Raw genomic sequence first — 20379 nt, 5'->3', positions numbered from 1 at the left:
GCATATGTCAGCTCTCTCAATTATGACAAGATACTTCCATTAAGCCTTTTAACTAATTCAGGGTTGGGTAGCAAACCAATAATACATTTAAAATGATAGGCAATGAATATTTTGAATGCAGCAGCAGTAATTCAAATCTGGCATTAAAAAAAACCATGACTGTCTGCAGAATGTTGTTAGCTGGCTAATATATGAGCAAATAATCACAGTTTAGCAGTCATGTACTTGACAGAACTTTTGAACTTCCTTTATGGTAGTTGACTTCCAGTTTCTGAAAAAAAAATTCCTGAAAAGGAAAAAGTGTCATGCTTCACTCACAATATTATGTGTTTATTTTACCATTCAGGCATCATTAATGATTTTCACACACATACACCTATTTTTCCTTCAAAACAATCTAATAATATTATGGCTGAAAAAGTAAGTGAACCAAGGTCATCATGGCTGAATATGGACTGGAATTTGTCTATTAAACTCTTTTCATCATGATCTATAAAGACGCCAATAGTCATAACCAAGAATCTGAATGGATGCTGGTCAAAAATAACTAAGTTGTTATGAGGTCTTGGGATGCATAATGGAGTTCTGCTCAGTAAATTCCACAATAGGGCTTTGCTTCTGATAACTTCAGTAAATTGTCAACCTTATTTTTGTATGCATCTTAAAAGTATTAAGTTGTTTTACCTATGGTTACATATACTAGCAAAGAGAGATATCACGCCTTTACTGGAGTTCAGCTACAAATAATATCCATCATTTATATGCAAATTTCCAAAATACGTTAACATTTACTGGCACACTTTCTTTGAGGGAGCAGAAAACGTTACTTCTTTCTTCTTTCATTTTCCATATTATACAATAAAATGTTCTCTATGTTATAATCTCTTAAAACTAGTCCTCACACTTAAGAATAAAACATCTGCAAAAAGTAATGGTGGATAATAAAATTTAGCAACAGCCAAATTCTTGCTTCTGGTTAGACAAAGAGTTCACAGCTTCTTTCCAACATTCAGAAGGTAAAAAGTGGCAAAATGCATGAACAGGTAAGCAATAGTGACGGGATTTACAAAAGCAACAAGCAGAATCTTAAATTGGTTGCAAAAAACAGTTATTCAACAAGCACCAAAAAAATCCCACAAGTACATACACAAGCAGCAAAGTCACAACTTGAACTTTCCTGCACTAAAGGAATGCCCTTGGGGGAGGGGGGAATGCCCTTCAAATGTTGGCTTTGATATATTGCACATTATCTATCAATATTTCCTCTGCTTCTTGATATTCACATCAGGACATTTCCTCAAGAAGACACAAAGGAAGTGAAATATTTCCATGTAGTTTGTCCCATAAGATGGAAAAAAATGCAACTTCTTCAGTGATGTTTGCTCAAATTTTATCTTCCTCCTCAGCCATATCCCTACCTAACCAGTGGCTTTCTCCCACTTTTGGAACAGCTTGCCTGTCCTCCTGGCATGTTGACTGTGCCAGTTCAAAAATCCACACGTCAGAGTCTCCATAAGCAGTGTTAGCTGTCCAAGTGATCAGTGAAGGTCACTCTCTGCTGATCTGCACCTCCGCTCTGCTGAATACTCAACCACACACACAAAAGAAAGAAAGAAGATGGAAAGGAAGTTATTGCTGGGTTCCATTGGAATCCAAAAGTATCTTAGGTTCTGGTGGAAAAGGAAGGTTAAACAATCTGCACTGTTTTAGCAATGAGATAAATCTTAGTATTTTGGACTACTGCTCAGAGCTAATAAGAAATAGGAGGAGAATATTCTTCTGTGATTGCACTTAAGAGTGTAGAAATGAATATTAGCAACCAAAGTCAGTCGCTGGGGAATCCTATCATTAATTTTATTTTACTGAAAATTATTTATTTACGTCTTAGATTTGCAAAGTATAAATGCAAACATAAAAACAATATTTGATTAAAAACAAGTGTGGGTGGATATAGAAACTACCTGGGTAGAAGGTAAGGATTTCCAGCAACTTTAGACATAGTTATTGCCTTTCTGGGCAAAGTGAAAGAAATAAGAAAAGAATTATGTACAAGATTTCCTTGATTTTATTCAGGATACATATCTGAGTTTTCAGAGAATTGTTAAGGGCACTCAAAAAGTACTCCTGCTCTGCATCCATGGCATATATCAAATTAAAATTTCATTTTAATGTGTTTCCATTCATTTTCTAAAGGTGTTTCCATATGCTGTTCACTACATCCTGGGACATAACTAGGAGTCTGAAATACCTGAGAGTCAAGTTGCAAGCATTATTTCTCCAAAGTCAAAGTTCCTTACATGTAAATGAAGTTTAAAACATGGATGATTAAACTTAAGCACAGCTTAAGGATATATTTTTTCTACTATACAAGGAACATCATGTAAATAACAGCTGACACCTATTTTGCATTCTAGTCTGCATGATGATAAATCAGGACAGAAGCTCAGAGGGACACTGTGTATGTGCTTGGCACATATTCTTCTCTTCGGAACTGCCCTGAATTGTTATTCACCTCAAGTAAATACATTTTAATAAGACTTATTTTTTATTATTGGTTTTGTCTGTGCCTGTAAATCAGATGTGGGAAAATTATAGAAAAAAGGACTCTGATTTAATTTACAAGTAATGCCACTATTATAATATATATCAGGTACAGCAGGATCCCAATATACAGTATATCTATTCTTATGTGGAACTGGATTGGAAAGCAAATTAACATTAGGTTTGGTGAGGAGGAGGAATGGACACATTTGAATGCAACATTTGGTATACAAAAAATAATTCCCCATACAGATATTTTATGAAATGGTTGCCCACCTAATTTTTCTGCAGATTTTTTTCTGAATATGCTCCTTGCAGTGCAGTTTTTTAAAAAGCTTAAGTTTGTTTCAAGCTTCATAATGTTGTTCATATTGTTCTTAGTGATCTCTGGCCAAAGCCTTAAAGATAGGGTTCATGGTAGGGTTTGCTTTATCACGACTTACTGAATAAACCATACTTCTTTGAGTTTATACAAAGCTAAAAGTGATGATTTAGTAATATTTGTGGCTTAGTTCAAAATATCCTAAGCCCCACATGAACCAATTGCATTATGGTTTAAACTAATAGAAGAATGCAGGCTTAGTTTAGTGTTTAAAACATTTTCCCTGAGGAAAAGTGTTTATCTTTAAACTGATTAAATTGTGGGGGGAAATATAAGAAAAAAAAACATACCTTGTGAAACTTGGTTGATCATTCAGAAGAAGTGAAACATAAAAGAGAAAAACAAGTCATAATTATAAGAAATTATTCAAAAAAGAACAAAATGGAAAAACATAAGTACAGTGATTAGCTACTCTGTTTATTAAAGAATTGTATTTTAGAATTGAAGCTTTTTTTTTTTTTTTTTGCAAATCCCTAATTAAAAAGAATTTAAATTTGCTTATAGAAAATGAAGCATTTATTAAGAAATTACACATTTATAAACTTGGATATACCTTGAGGGAATCTGCAAAGGAAAATAACCCTGGGTTTGTAAGGATCAGGTCAATTGAAATCTTGACTCAACACAAGAGCAAAAGTAATAATATCATGAATAAAACTGTAATCACAATGTTTTAAATTAATACAATATGACAATACTTCATACCCTAAGTACAATTCTAATTGCTATCTTTCCAAAATAATATTATAATGCTAGAAATGTATTAAAATGGCAATCCAAATGAGGAATTAATGGATTAAATGTGCTACCAAAGGCACATTAGCTAGCATAGAGGGGGGGGAAACTTATCAGAGAACATGACAGAGTGATAAAACGTCATGTATAGTATAGAGGGGGGAAATTTTCCTATATATAAGGAGTTAACGTTAAACTAGTAGAAAGTGATTAAAGTTATATTTTTTCTCATAGTTAAAACTATGAGAAACTATCAAACTTAGAATCACCTGATGACAGTCCCCAGCTAAGATTATTATCTCAGGATATTAATAAAATGTGTCCAGGATCAGAGGAAGGTTGCCTATGGGAAGGCCCCTTTCAGTTGAAATTCAGGCTTTACACATGTCTCAGGTGGCACCGGTCTTATGGACCATCTTTGACAATATTGGAATATAGGAGGCGTAATTCTGCATGCCCTCCTTGACACCTCAACAACTTTTGATACTATTAGTCATGGTATTCTTCCAGACTGAATCAGAGTTGGGAATGGAAGGGACTGTGCTACAGGGAGTCCTCAAATTACAACAGCAATTGGGACTGGGACTGCCATTGTTAAATGATACAGTTGTAAAGTGCAACAACATGTGATCAGATGACTTAGCAACACCCATCCCAGCAATCCAAGTGGTCATCATAACCCCAGAAGGTCATTAAATGGAAACAAGGGAGTCCCTAGCAAGAAGCAGGGGCAGGGGGTGCTGGTGAGAGCGTGCTGGTGCCACAGGAAGACACTATGTTATGTGGGCAGAATAGCAGGGCTGCAGGAGAGCTGTCAGAAGCCTCAGGGGGGTTACCAGAGGTTGCAGATAATGAAATGGCATGTGGGAATGAACTTGGGAGGCAGGGCAAAGAAATGCAATGCAAGGAGTGGCCAGATAAGAAAGTGCATAGATTGCAGCTATAGAGCAAGGTAAAGCAAGAAGCTTAAAATGAATCCTCCCGGAGTTCTTGGGCTGTAAAGTTGATGGCAGGAAAACTGTATTTTCAGATTTGCAAGATTCTATTGCGGTAGCTTCATAATAAAGTAGAATTAGTTTACTTGGTTGTGTTTCCTGTCTAGTCCACTTGGTAAGGCTGAAAAGTGGATTCCGGAGAACACAAGTAAGCTAATAAGGCCTGCAGTTGGATGCCAGGGAGTGTGGGCAAGCTAGAGAGGGACTCGGTGGGTGATGGAGAACATAGGCAGGCTGGCAGAAGGTGTGAGCAGGCATGCACTATGGAGTGCAAACAGGAGGAGGGCACTAAGGTATATGGTATCTCTGTAATGGGCTCCCTGGAGAAAAAGAGGTGAGGGCAACTTACTGGACTCTGCTTATGGGAATCTGACAGAAAAGTTCAGAAGTGGCGATCACATGACACAGGCTAATCATAAGCCAGGCTCTCAAGTGCCTGGATTGCAATCATGGGACCGTGGGGATGGCTAGAATTTTAAGGACCAGTTTTAAGTCCATATTTCAGTGTCAACATAACCTTGAACAGTTGTTGAATGAATGGCTGAAAATTATCATACTGTAGTTTCCATGTTTCTCTGGGATTGGGTCCAGTTGCGTTGGGAGAGAAAGCATCCTGACACCTGAAACCCTCATTTTGTAGGATCCCTTAGGATGCAACACATTCCCCATTCTGATTTAACATCTATATCAGGGTATTATGTGGCATAACCTGGAAACACTGTTAGGGAGTGTCAATATGTGGGTGACATCCCATAGTGTATTTCAATCCCAAGCTCAATGGGCAAATATGCCAATGTTTTGTCCTAGTGCCTCAAGGGTGGATACAGAGGAACAGGATCAGGGTCAACCTGCCCAGTCCTTAGCAGCAGGGGAAGCAAGAGTCACATGAAATAAGGGGTGAGGATATAGACCAGTGATTCCCAAACTTTTTCAGTCCACCACCCCCTCGGTGCCCTCCACCCAGGGGTGGGGTTCAAATTTCTGTGGGCGTGGCCTAATTTGAGAGTGTGGCTTGCAGGTCTCGTGACTGGGTAGGCATGGCTTGCTGGTCATGTGACTGGGTGGGCGTGGCCAGGTGACCAGCAAACCAAATACAAGTGGACCTCACTTAATGGCTGGTTGTTTAGCAAGTATATTCTAATTTATGACTGGCCTCCCCAGAGCTACTTGACCTGTTTTTGGAGTTTTGACAGCCATGCACATACATACACACACACTCCCTTCTAACCCTGCTGGAGCAGGTCATTGGACTAGAATCAACAAAGCATCTCTGATTAGATTCTAGTAGTGAATAAAATCTAATCAGAGATGTTTTGCTGATTCTTGTTGATTTGTTTTATTTGTATTTCTTTATTTTATGTTGCTGAATTGCATTGACATGTGTGTCTCTTCTTGTGCACAACCCAGAAACTTTTGTGATTCTTTGCAGAAAAAATTACCGACCTCTGGCTTTGCTCTACTTTTCAAACATGCGGAGTGGAGCGGTGCACCAAGTCAATGGGGTGAGCCTGAGAGAGGGAAAGAGAGAGAGAAAAGAAAGAGAGAGAGAAAGAAAGAAGGAAGAAAAGAAAGAGAAAAGGGAAAAAAAGAAAAAGGGGACAAAGAAAGAGGGGGTGGAAGGAAGGGATAGAAAGAAAAAGAAATAAAAGAGGGAGGGAGGAGAAAGATAATGATATATCTATTCTAGTCCAATCACCTGCTCCAGCAGGGTTAGAAGGGATTTTTTGTGTGTGTGTGTGTGTGTGTTCTCCTTGCAATTTACCAGTACATTTTGGTTTTGCCTTCTTCAGAATTGGCACTGTAATACATTGGGGAAAAGTAATTTTTAGAGTGGAGATCTGGTCCAATGGATCCTGTTTAAAGCCTCAACAAAATGTGAGAGCTTCCTGATAGTCTTGACCATGTTTTGTCCACAAAACCTGTAATAGAAGTCAAAGATGTTTCAATGTGCTGGCAAAGATGTTTCAATGTGGAAAAGGGCCTCAGTCTAAACTAGGCCTCATTTCAATCTGATGCATCAGGTCTCTCTCTCTCTCTCTCTCTCCCTCCCTCCCTCCCAGGCTGGTTTTGCTCTACTTTCCCGATGTGCCTGCGGGGCCAGCGCTTCGAACATGGATGGATGGATGGATAGAAAGAGAGAGACAGGCAGACAGACAGAGACAGGTAGGTAGATAGATAGATTGGTAGGTAGGTAGGCAGGCAGGCAGGCAGACCTTTGGAAGAATGTATGGATAGATAGGTAGGCAGGCAGACAGACAGACCTTTTGGATAGATGTATAGATAGGTAGGTAGGTAGAGATAGAGATAGAGATAGAGATAGATAGATAGATAGATAGATAGATAGATAGATAGATAGATAGATAGATAGATAGATAGATAGATAGATAGATAGATAGATAGATAGATAGACAGATAAGATAGATAGATTGATTGATAGAGTAGGTAGGTAGGTAGATAGATTAATAGATACATATATTGATAGATAGATAGATAGATAGATAGATAGATAGATAGATAGAGAGAGAGAGAGAGAGAGAGAGAGATAGGTAGATAGGTAGATAAGTAAGTAGGTAGGTAGATAGATAGATAGATGGATAAGCAGGCAGGCAGGCAAGCAGGCAGGAAGACAGACAGATGTCTGTCTGATGGATGTGTGGATAGATAGGTAGGTAGATAAGATAGGTAGGTAGGTAGGTAGGTAGGCAGGCAGGCAAGCAGGCAGGAAGACAGACAGACACACCTTTTGGATAGATGGATGGATAGATAGGTAGGTAGATAGATAGATAAAGTAGGTAGGTAGGTAAGTAGGTAGGTATATAGGTAGGTAGATCTATATTGGTAGATAGGTAGGTAGGTAGACAGAAAGACAGACAGGCAGGCAGACAGGTAGGTAGGTAGACAGGAAGACAGGCAGACAGACAGGCAGACCTTTTGGATGGATGGATGGATGGATGGATGGATGGATGGATGGATGGACGGACAGACAGATGGACAGACAAACAGTATGCAACAGGGCAGCACTTTGGGAAAGTAAAGTAAAGCCGCCGCCACCGCATTCAAGGCGCCGGCTCCGGAGCAGTGCAACAGTCAATGGGGTGAGCCTGGGGCCAGTGCCTCGAACATCCCCCTGCCGCCTTTTAGTGCCCCCCCTGCTGGCCCCCTTGCCTCTTAACGCCCCCCTAAGGCATCCCCCCCCAGGGGGGGCGGTACTGCCCACTTAGGGAACCACTGATATAGACAGAAGTCTCCAAACTTGGCAACTTTAAGATTTGTGGACTTCAACTTTAAGACTTGTGGACTATGCTGGCTGGAGAATTCTAGGAGTTGAAGTCCACAAGTTTTAAAGTTGCCAAGTTTGAGGACCCCTGATATAGAACTTTGGAAACCAAATAAGCAAAATTCCTACCTACATTTAGGAATGAATTCATTAAGGTGGGATCACTGAATTATTGAACCTTTTTTCCCAGATTGTGAAACTAAAGCACTAAGCACCATTTTTTCCCAAATAAGCCTGACACTGAAACAACCATCTGCTCTTCATTAGTTATGTTTTGAAATACTTTGTTTTCATTCTCAGCCTTGGTGAGTTTTCTTCACAATTCTAGCAACACTGAAGATGCAAGGACCTTCTGTTCTAGAGATTTTCTAATATTAGTTCTCAATTGCATTGCAGTAATCCAGGCACAATTTGGGGGGGTTAGTGGCAGCTATGACCAAGAGAGCTTTCTGCACAAATACATTTAGTTAGCTATGTATGCTTCTTTCTGATTTGGGAGGCCCTTCCCATAGTCTTTCAGGTTTTAGATATTTTTGTTTGTTTGTACCACTACAACATGCTCCAGTTGGGGTTGCTCCTGGAAGCTGCAGTTGGAATGAAGTAGCATGAGTAGCTGCAGATGCATATCATTTCACCCATGTGACACCTCTAGTTCGCAAGCTGTACTGGTTACCAGTTGGCTTCCAGTTGCAGTTCAGCATGCTAGTTGGCACCTTCATCTTAACTCCATGGGTATCTTTTTCTCTCTATGGTTTGGTTGTGTGCTTGTTTAGTAAATATTGTAGAGTAAGCATGTTCCAGGTCCCATAGCTGAAAGGAGTGTTATCTTACGGGACCCCAGAGACCCCTTCTCTATATCTGTATTGCCCTCTGAAAGAGCATTACTTGGGACCCAGTTGCCTTTAGGAAAGCCTTGAAGACCTTACTTTTTGATCAGGCCCCTGGATAGGCTCCTTTGTGACCCAGTTTATAACATTTAATTTTTAGCCATATAATTATATTAACATTTCCCTCATGAGAAGCTCTACTGGTACACTGCTTTTTGTTAGGTTTGTTATCATCTGTTTTTACTATGTTGCTGCATACTGCCTTGAATTCCTTTGGTAATTGAGATGGCTAAACTGATTTTTTTTAAAATGGACAAATCGTAATTGCCCTTATGTACCATTTATGGTTACTGGGAGCCAACTGCTTGATTAGTATAGAGAACAAGTACGGTACACTTGTAAAACCAGTAGAATGTGAAGGAAAGTGTTTTAGAGATCACTCCATGACAAAAGCTATTCTCTATATCCTATATCCTAGTATTGTCAAAGAAATATTAGGGAAAAAGAGAAGGAAGTGTTTTTTTTCTCTCTTTAGCTTGTTTCTGCAAACAGATAGGTATCAACTCAGACAAAAAAAGAGTTTGCAGCTGTTAGAGAACTATTTGATCTAACTAGGACCCCCATCCCACAAGCTCACTTAATAATTAAAATAACAAACAAACATGAACAAAAACTTACTGGCAAGAATGACCATGTCCATCCCCCAAAATATACTCATGATCCAGCCAACCATCACAATTGCTGTGAGAATCTGAATCAAAGCTGCTGCAATATTCAACCAGAACACACAACAAATGTGTCTGTCAGGGAGATCTGTCCGGGCTCCACACAAGACTGTGAAAGCTGATACAAATGTCCCTGTAGGAAGGAAGATCAGCATTAAAAACTCAGAAGAAATCAAAGGTCACACACATCACACGAAGCACCATCATATAAGGCAGGAGAATAACTGGCAGGCACAGCCTTAGAAATGATCTGCATTTATTTCAAAAGGCACACATAAATTAAAAAAGAAATTCACATTTGAAAACATTTTGCAGCATTTTAATATATTAAAAAGCATATTATTTTCTGCTTGGAAAAAGCTATGTAGTAGCTGTTATAGGACCCCAGAATAGGAAAGGAACAAATCCATTACATTTTAGCCTACTCCTCCTACCTACACAGCAAATCACAATCAACATTTCCACAGATCAGCCCACATAATATTGCCATAGAAAGAAAATCTAGAAGTTAGGTGCTAATTAAATTCAATAACAGTCCTGGATTATATGTGCTGTTAGGCTATAAGATGAGCTACAGATTTATTTGCTTGTTTAACAGAGCATGCCAGATTTCAGTTTTACTTTCTTTTGATTCTTTTCTGAAAATTCAGAGTCTATTTCCTAACACAAGTAGGTTTTGTGGATACTAATGTGGAGAGTAGACAAGAATTTAGGCATTGCTATTTAAGTATTATCTTGTTATCACCCAAGTGTGTAAAACCACTCTTCCACCTTTGTACACGTTACCTCCCAAAGACCACAGATGTCCAAAATCAGTTCAGAAGCAAAGCAAGGAGCAGCAGGAATGGGAGAGAGCTGCAAAGACCCAGAAAAGGAACTTTATATTGAAAGTGGTATGTAGAGAAGAAGAAAGACAGGAGAGTCTTCCTGCAATGTGACACTTTTCTGTGGTCTTTATTTTCCTATTGAATCAATTTGTCTTATTTTCTGCACTGTCATTATTGTATTACTGCATTGAATCAGTAGCTATCAAATCCAAAGCGGGAAATACGCCACTCTAGAAGAGAAGTTGTACAATGAGTTATTCTGAAGCAAGTAAAACAATTAAAATAGACATGTGGTCAACCAAGTACAAATCTCATTTTTTTAACCACACCAGAATTGTCTCTCATTATGTATGTTTGGAAGAAACTAACTTTTTGGATGGAGCAGATTCTGAAGATTAACATAGCCAAAATAAACAACAGTGATTATAATAGGCAATGACAGTGCAGAAAATAAGACAAAATCACATTGTAAAAGCAAAGTCTAGATGATTCCATAGGTTATGGCATTTCATACAGCTGGATTGCCTATCCATATTACTTAATGTTACTACTGTAGTGACTAGTCAGTTAAACATCCTGCCATTGGTGGGCCAATTTACAATTCCATAATGTGGAAGGAATGGGTGTCATTCCCTTATTTGTGCTAAAAATGCTTATGAAGCAGCATTATTATTTTTACAAAACTGTAGCAAGGTTGTGGTATTATTTTGCAAAATAATTTTCTATTTAAGCACTAATTAAATATGGCTAAAATGTGGCAGTTGAGAATTAAACTAGTTGAATTTCTGATTTAGAATTTAACTCAAAATTTACTTGATCATTCAGATATGATTTTGAAATTCACAGACTCCTGGGGGATGAATGGCAAACAGAAGACAACTGTGAGTTCCTTGGAACCTCTCCATATAAGGACAGGATGAGAGATCAACCACACAAACTCTGGATGATTGCTTCTCACAAGCCAACCACAGGACAGGGGTTTTCTATGAATTGGAGCACTGGGAGACAAAGGACTAGCCATCTTGTTCACAACCACGGAGGAGCAGGGGTGGGATTCAAAATTATTAACAACCGGTTCTGTGGGCGTGGCTTAGGTGGTGGGTACATGGCTTGGTGGTCATGTGACTGGGTGGACATGGCTTGGTGGTCATGTTATTGGCTGGGTGTGGCCAACTCTATATCACTCACATCGAGGTCCGCATCTCCTCGCCTGGCCTCTCATGACTGTGGGGATGCTGCAACAGTCGTAAGTGTGAAAAATGGTCATAAGTCACTTTTTTCAGTGCTGTTGTAACTTTGAACGGTCACTCCACACAAGCAAAGTACCAGCAAAGGTGGGGGAAAAAACTCCAGAGACGTTCCTGAGACAGGAAATCTAGTCCTGCCAAGAATGTAATAAGGGTTAACGGAACAGCAGTTTCTGTAAGCAACGCCAGAATGTTTCCTTCCTGCCTTCCTTACAGGATTAGGCCAGTAATTGCTTCTAACAACTGGTTCTCCGAACTGCTTAGAATGTTAACAACCGGTTCTAGGGAATAGGTGCAAACTGGTAGAATCCCACCCCTGTGGAGGAGCCTTTTCAAGGATACTAAGATTGCAAACCTTACTTTCTAATCACTTTTGGAAATTTCCTATTAACTTTAAAACTATTAGAGACCTTCAGAATAAAAAGTTTCAAATATCTTCAGTGATGAATTTATTTTAAGCCTTGAACAAAAGAAAAACTATTTATAAGCTTGAACAAACTGAAAGAGATAGTAAAAAGCTATAAAGAAAATTATTAGATTTTACTATTATAATCAAAACTCTTAATAAAATTATATGTAAATATACTATTTTGAAATTCAATATTTAAGACTAGAGTTGCCAGGGAAACTTCTGGTTTGGTAACTTCTCCACATTCCATAATGATATAAAATGGCAAAACCCTAAAAGAAATCCAAAACAGATCAATCGGCCTTTATAATGGGATGAGTACCTCAAAATATGAAAATCCAAATCCAAATATAAAATGAATATTTTTATTCTATCCCTAGTTTCTAAGGAATGACTGTAGCAAGTTAAAAATCCCCCCCCAAAGCCTGTTCAAGAAATCCCAGAACCAGAGAATGTCAAACATTGACAGTTTGCTTTCCCACTCTTTTGAAGGAGGAAAAGTCCTTAAAAAAAAGGCTTGCCATAGTTAAAAGTCTAAAAAAAAAGCTCCCAAGCTTCTCTACCCACTAAGTGTAGTTGTTCTTAATGTTCTCCTCCCTCCAAGTTACATGGATCTCAGCCCACAAACTGCTGGTGATAATGTAACAAGGCATGGGGAAGCTCTGTTAAAAGGACAAGAAATTAAGTTTTAAAGTGTACCACATCATTCCTATCCTTATAAGGAAGTAGCTATTTATTCCATGAGCAAAAATGTAGCAATAAAAAGGATTGAAAAATAAAAACAGATTAAAATCTCACTATTGTCTCAGACTTCTAATTTGCCAGTGTATTGCTTTGCAAATAAAGAAATTATACCTTCAAAAGAATAAAGAGGTCAATGAAACACAAAACAAAGTACCTAATTACTAATATAGTGGTAGAGTGGCTGGATGATTCAAGCTCTGGCAGTAAGCCTGATCTGTGCATTTTGGCTCAGTATCTCAACATACGCTGGGTTACTTTACTGTTCCAAATGTTCATTCCCACACTTCTCCAACGGAGATACAAATTAGGATGACTAAGACCTTATACAGACAGTAGTTGAATGTATTTATGCCAAACACACACACATACACACACGCACAACCTTTAAAAACAGACAACTTTTTCTAATGATACAGGAAGAAATCTGTCTCAGAGAAAATCAGAATTCACACTTATTGTTTTTATTTTACTTAATAACTCTTCCCAGACTGGGTGCAACTAACAAATTACTGTCTGATTAATTTCGCCTCAGAATCAAGTTTGTTTGTTTTTCCCCCCTCTTGTAACGAGCAGGGAAGACAGCCAAAGAAAACATACATTCTTTCTTAACTGAGCTGAAAGGGAAAAGAAAGGGAGTCTTACTTTGAGATGAGACGCTAAATATACCATAGACAAAAACAGTACTGTATGCCACCAGTCTCAATCTACATTCTTTTGAGGCTGGCAGGTGTAAAATGACAACAGCTATTTTTCTCTATGCTCTGCCTGTAGTTACATTAGACTTAATGCAGACCCAAGCACTACAAGACCTCTAATGATATAATACATGATTCTATGCAAGCATAACTTATTGGTAGGCAAGTGGGGATGCAAAAAGAAACTTAGATTTCTGCTTTTATATAATGAAATAGAAATCCCCGAGTTGTTCTCTGCTACCCTCCTTCATAAGGGAATATTATAGTAGAAGAGTGGGAGACACTTTGCACCTAGAAAGATACAGGTAGTCCTTGACTTACAACAGTTCACTTAGTGACTGTTCAAAGTTACAACGGCACTGAAAAAAGTTGACATATGATCATTTTTCAGATTTATGACCGTTGCAGCATCCCCATGGTCATGTGATTTACATTTGGATGCTGCTCTAGTGACTCACATTTATAATGTTTGCAGCGTCCTGGGGTCATTTGATCCCCTTTTGCATCCTTCTAACAAGCAAAGTCAGTGGCGAAACCAGATCCACCTAACTTAACCGTGTTACTAATTTAACAACGGCAATGATTCACTTAGCAAATGTGGCAAGGAAAGTCGTAAAATGGGGCAAAACTCACTTAACAAATTTCTCACTTAGCAACATAAATTTTGGGCTCAATTGCAGTCATGAGTTGAGGACTACCTGCATAGGCTTGGCTGGGCTGTATTGCTTCTGACGCTACAAGGAAGTTTGTATCTGGATGACAGAAACAAAGTACACAGAGAAAATCTGCAAATCAATATTTAAATATTTAATTGATTCTTCAAATGTGCTAGATTTCTGAAGGAGAGAGACAAAGGATATTTAGCCCCTTACATTTCATAAAAGTTGCCTTAAAAAAAATGCATATAAAGCTGGGAGGATCGGAAAGTATGGTTTCAATAAGGCCCACCCATATACCGTATATACCGAGTATAAGTCGACCGAATATAAGCCGAGGCACCTAATTTTACACAAAAACTGGGAAAACTTATTGACTCGAGTATAAGCCGAGGGTGGGAAATGCAGCAGCTACTGGTAAATTTCAAAAATAAAAATAATTAATTTGGGAAACGATCTCACTATCATGAAAGGTTTAATTGATTCACTAACCCAAAAGAAGAAGATGATGATGACAGCGGGAGGCAGGAGTCACTCTCTTCCCCTCCCTCGGAGGCCCCCTGAGTCAGGAGTCACTACCGCCGGCGCGGCCCCAGTCCCGCCGCTCGGGAAGGGAAAGGCAAAGCGCTTTTTGCCTTTCCCTTCCCGGGTTGGGCTGTTGGGAGTCGCTGCCGCCGGAGGCCGCGACTCCACACCATTTTTTTTCAGAGGGATCTGACTCGAGTATAAGCCGAGGGGATTTTTTCAGCACAAAAATGGGCTGAAAAACTAGGCTTATACTCGAGTATATACAGTAATTACCTCCATAATTAAGCAGTTGTGCAGAAAAATAATCTTGAATGCAAAAATATTTCAGCAACAATTCTTCACCCATAGTTCAAATAATACAGTCCAGCACAATATGAAACAAAATACAAAAAATATGCTGGACTGCAGAATTACAGTCCAGCAACATATGAAACTATTGACAATGCAGCTTGGTTTACTCTGAAAGTCACAACTTTTTAGAAATCCTTTGAAATAAAAATAGCTGGGCTATTATCCCATCTCTAGGTTTTGACATGTAAGGATACTGACAATTCCAGGCTCAGAAACACATTTCTGCTGCAGACATTACATCTAAATAAGCAAAGACATATCTTAATTTTTTGACATATATTTTCTACAATTAAATGGAATATTGCAGCCCCTGAAATTAAATTGGGCATGATCTAATGGCTTTTTGGAAGACTTTGAAGACACCAATGTGTTCCTGGGCATGGGTATCACATGGTTAGTTTGAATCTATGTAGTAGCTGTTATGATTTTACTATAAAATGGTTTTTATTTTGGCTGTATGTGTTGCTGTTTAATGCTTTTTGTATTGTGTATTTATACGCTGTTAGCTACCTACAGTTGCTGTGGCAAGATGGGTGGCCATATAAGCTAAATTAATAATAATAACATAAACCACTACTTAGTAAAGGATTTCCCACATTTAAGCAATAGCCTTATCTTGACTAAAATTGATTATATGCTATCAAGTAAAACACATACAGAATATAGATTTTGTCCATGATAACCCATTTCAGGTCTTCCAACAGTGCATCCATCCCTACTTTAACTTGAATCCATCTATCTTGCTTCATTTATTAACTGAAGATGATTCAACATAAGGATACATCACATGATTTAAATGTAGAAGGCCAGCTTATGCAGTCATGGATGAAAAGAGCACTTGCTTAGAACCCTGGATTCCTACTGCTGGTCTGTCAATAATACCAACCAATTTGTGTTAAATCTAAGATGGTTTATTTCTCCTAATCCTGTGTGTAAATAAAAATCAACAAATGAACTACCGTATTTGCCGGGCGTATAAGACGACTGGGCGTATAAGACGACCCCCAACATTTCCACTCAAAATATAGAGTTTGTTATATACTCGCCGTATAAGACTACCCCCTCTTCCACACACCTTCCACTTTTGCACTTTTTTTTTTTTTTGACGCACTTTTCTGCTTTGGACAATTTTGAAATGAGCTAATCCAATTTTGAACCAAGAATATGCAAATAGCTATGGAGTTTAGAAATGAGTTTTAAAAATATTTTTCATTGCTTACCATTAAGCGTAAAATATGTTGTAAATAAAATGAGAACACAGGAAACGTTCTCTTCTCAATACAGCTGATCTCTCTCTCTCTCTCTCTCTCTCTCTCTCTCACACACACACACACACACACACACACCAAAACCCGGACACTGAAAAGGCTGCCAAGGAACAGTATATTCAATGCCTTCTCTTTAATCAAGAAACAAGGAATTCCTTAGAATCTTTTTTTTTCCCCAAGTGGCCCTCTTTAAAAAAAAAATGGAGGTAACACTTTCATTCAAAAAGTCTTCCAGTATCTGGAGTCGCTCAGACATATTGAAGTGAGGCAGGAGAGTAAGTGAAATTTGAAATGATCCAGCTACCGTTTTCTTCCCCTCCCGCCCGAAGGCCATTATCTCCACGTCAAAACGAACGAGGGGAGGCAAAGAAGCCAAACACGCTAAAAAGGATCTCTTTATTTTCCTACACAAGGTCACACCTACTTTTCCGCATTCAAAGGACAACCTCTCCTCACCACCACCACACACACACACACACCCCAATACCGCAAACAATGTTCTGGGCATTAATCACCATTGCTACATTAACCTGGTAAATTTATACCCTGCCTCCCCAGTGTTGCTTTGACGGCAGGATTTCACACAGCGGGCGCCGCTCGCTCTCTTCTCCTCTCTCCCACCGTTCGCACATGTTGGAAGCACCGTAAAACCTGATAACCCACCCGGGCTCCCCATCCTTAACCTACAGCCGCCCGCATGCAAAACCTGCGTGCAAAAAGAAAAAAAGAAAAAGAAAAGTACGCCGCACGTGAGGATCTTCGAATCCTCTCCTCCCCACACCGCTAAGGAAGGAAGAGGGGGAAAGGTTGCGCAGCGCGTGGCGAGTGACACCCGCCACACACACACACACACACACACACACACACACCGCTCCCCCAGCCTCCCTCCCGGCTGCAACTCAAGCTCAAGTGGGAGTCGGTCCTCCCGGCGTATAAGACGACCCCCACTTGGAGGCATGTTTTTCAGGGCAAAAAGTCGTCTTATACGCCGGCAAACACGGTATTTCCATGGCAGAAGCTACCAAAATATCATCAAAGGAATCAAAGGTAAAATCAACAACATATTTTCATTTGCTAATAGTTATGGTAAAAATACAGGATCTAACAATAGCTCAAAATACAGGCAACCAAAGAAAAAAGACCAAGTAAGAAAAAATGTGTAGTAGACGTGATCGATTCCAATTGTTGTTATTGAAACAGATATAGGTAGTCCTTAACTTATGACCACAACTGAGCTCAACATTTCTGTTGCTAAGCAAAACAATTGTTAAGTGAGTTTTGTCTCATTTTTATGATGTTTCTTGCCAAAGTTAAGTTAATTATTGCAATTGTTGACTTTGCTTGACAGAAAATTGCAGAAGATGATCAGATGACCCTGGGACACTGCAACTGTCATAAATATGAACCAGTTGTCAGGCATCCAAATTTTGATCATGTGACTATGGGAATGTTCCAGTGGTCATAAGTGTAAAAAACAGTCATAATTCATTTTTTCAGGTGATTGTAACTTCAATAATTGAATGGTTGTAAGTTGAGGACTACCTGTACTTGCAGTTTTTATATAAACGTAACAATTTTTTTTTTAAATGGGACCGGTCAAAATTTAACCAATAAAGAAATTCTGAACTGAAACTGAGATACAACTTGCCTGGGCTTTTATTTTTCAGATTAGGGGAATAAACGTTTTGGAAATTAAAGCAAGTCAAACATGTCCACAATACTTCTGGCTTTATTCTTATACTTATTTAAAAAGCAGATATTAATATCAAGTTCTTTGGAGCTCCCCTTTATGTCAAACAGTCTTCTCACAATCCCACTTAAATTTTGAACACCATGAATCAAACTGGAGAATAGAATAACACAAGAGAGAAAATAACAAAGACTGCCTGGAGGATATTCGACTCAAAGGACTTTTTCTAACGTACTTTGCAGAATTGTGTATTATCTTCTTTTGTAGTATCCTTCAGGTTACAAAAGGCTTTGCACACAAAAACTCTAAATCCACATCAAACACCTGGCTCATTTTACCATATGTGGTGGACCTGTGCGGATGTCAAAAAATACTGGACTAAAATCCACATGTGGTTGGAGAAAATGACAAAAAAACATATAGACTTGAAACCAGATATATTTTTATTGGGAATTTTACCTGAAATATATAGTAAAGACTTGAAATACTTGATTGTAAATGTATTAACAGCGGCTAGGATTGTATTTGCTAAAAACTGGAAAAATGAGAAGATACCATCACAGGAGGAAATCATTAAGAAAATATTGGCATGTGCTGAAATGAGTAGATTGACATTTGAAATTAGAGAACAAGAGGATAAACAATTTTATAAAATTTGGGGTCTTTTCTATCAGTGGTTAGATAACAAAGTACAGTAATGAAATATGTAGATTTCTAGAAGATAATAAATATATAAAGATGTACTTCTTTCTTATTATAACTACAAAATGATTTTAGGATAGATTTGGGATGATAATATGAACTGTTATACAATAAATTAAGTAAATTATGGTTATCTTGTAAAACATGAATGAATAAAAGTATAGTCAAATGATTGATTAGTAATGATACTAAGGTATTGAGTTTTTGATTGACAATATGAGATTATATGTAATGTAATTGTAATTGAAGACTACGAAATGGAAGCACAAAACAATTTGTAAACCAACCGGCATACTGTATGTACACCTATGGAAGACAGCTTGATGTTTTTATGTTTTGTTTATGTTTGTTTTGAAAAATCAATAAAAAATTTTTTAAAAAAAACTCTAAATCCAGAATGTTGATATTACTTAATTAAACCTCTCTTTCCTATAGTATTGAACTCTTGACAGTATTTTTCTTATAACAAAAATATCCCACTAAGAGCAAGTGGCAGATAATGGTAAAAGAGATTAAGAAATAGCCCTGTATATTTTAGTGTGGTAGACAGGTGATATTTAAGCACAGTGCTTGCTATCATGGCATAGATCAGCAATCTTTTCAGGAAGTGGATGTCATCTTGATCTTATAAAATGGTGTAGGTTCCTCCAAACATTTATTTTTAAAAGGTTAAATCTTAAGAGATTCCAAATTTGACATAGTTTCTGCAATCTACTCTTGAAGAGCATTCGGAAGCTACAGCTGGTGCACAGCAGAAGTGGTATTCAACAGGTTCTGACCAGTTCTGGAAAACCGGTAGCGGAAATTTTGAATAGTTCAGAGAAGCGGCCAATACCACCTCTGACTGGAGATTTTACAGTATCCTTTCCCTTCCACTCCCACCAAGCCACGCCCACAGAACTGGTAGTAAAAAAAAATGAATCCCACCACTGGTGCACATTGTGGCGGTGCAGGCAATTCTTGGGGCCCCAAGGGTGGCCCATGTAACACCACTGTTCCATGAGCTGCATTGGCTGCTGGTCTGCTTCCGGGTGCAATTCAGTGTTGGTAATAATCTTTAAAGCCCATTGTGGCATGGGTGCAGGTTACTTACAGATAATCAGAGTTGGAATGGACCTTATAGGTCATCTAGTCCAACCACCCACCCAAGTGGGAGACCCTACACCATTCTGACAAATGGCACTCCAATCTCTTCTTGAAGGTCTAAAGTGATGGCGCTCCCACAACTTCTGAGGGCAAGCTGTTCCATTGGTTGGTTGTTCTCACTGTCAGAAAGTTTCTCCATATTTCCAGGTTGAATCTCTCCTTGTTCAGTTTCCATCCATTATTCCTTGTCTGACCTACAGGCGCTTTAGAAAATAGCTTGACCCCTTCCTCTCTGTGGCAGCCCCTCAAATATTGGAAGACTGCTATCATGTCTCCCCTGACCCTTCTCTTCACTAGACTAGCCAAGCCCAGTTCCTGTAACCATTCTTTATATGTTTTAATCTTCAGTCCCCTAATCATCCTGGTTGCTCTTCTCTGTACTAGAGTCTCAACATCTTTTTTATAATGTGGGTGACCAAAACTGGATGCAGTACTCTAGGTGTGGTCTTACTAAGGCTTAATAGAGTGGAATTGGTACCTCACTTGATCTCAATTGTATCCCTGTTAATGCAATTTAGGATTGCATTAGCTTTTTTTGGCTGCTGCTGCACACTGCTGGCTCATATTTAGCTGGTTGTCCACTAAGACTCCAAGATCCCTCTCACAATTACTGCTATTGAGCCTGGGTTCATCC

General features: G+C 38.7%; 1 protein-coding gene across 2 annotated transcripts in view; it reads right to left on the bottom strand.

Moving 5' to 3' along the window:
- Positions 1-310: 310 nt before the first annotated feature.
- STUM (stum, mechanosensory transduction mediator homolog) overlaps positions 311-20379 on the bottom strand; it is a 41787-nt gene continuing 21718 nt past the window's right edge. Inside the window, exons 2-4 of one of the 2 annotated variants that reach the window (XM_087964802.1) lie at positions 9432-9615; positions 5166-5170; positions 311-1579 (exon numbers count right to left, since the gene is read on the bottom strand). In XM_087964802.1, coding sequence (XP_087820928.1) covers positions 1539-1579; positions 5166-5170; positions 9432-9615 — 230 coding nt within the window. In that variant the 3' untranslated portion in view covers positions 311-1538. Of the gene's footprint in view, positions 1580-5165; positions 5171-9419; positions 9616-20379 lie in introns of both variants that reach the window. The other variant, XM_087964796.1, reaches the window with a different exon arrangement.

This window comes from Notechis scutatus, chromosome 1 (genome assembly GCF_049901735.1).
Source record: "Notechis scutatus isolate UNSWTSFEM ecotype Mainland chromosome 1, rNotScu1.2, whole genome shotgun sequence".
In the NCBI taxonomy this organism is placed as follows: domain Eukaryota; kingdom Metazoa; phylum Chordata; class Lepidosauria; order Squamata; family Elapidae; genus Notechis; species Notechis scutatus.
This window is presented reverse-complemented; position numbering and strand designations above follow the sequence as displayed.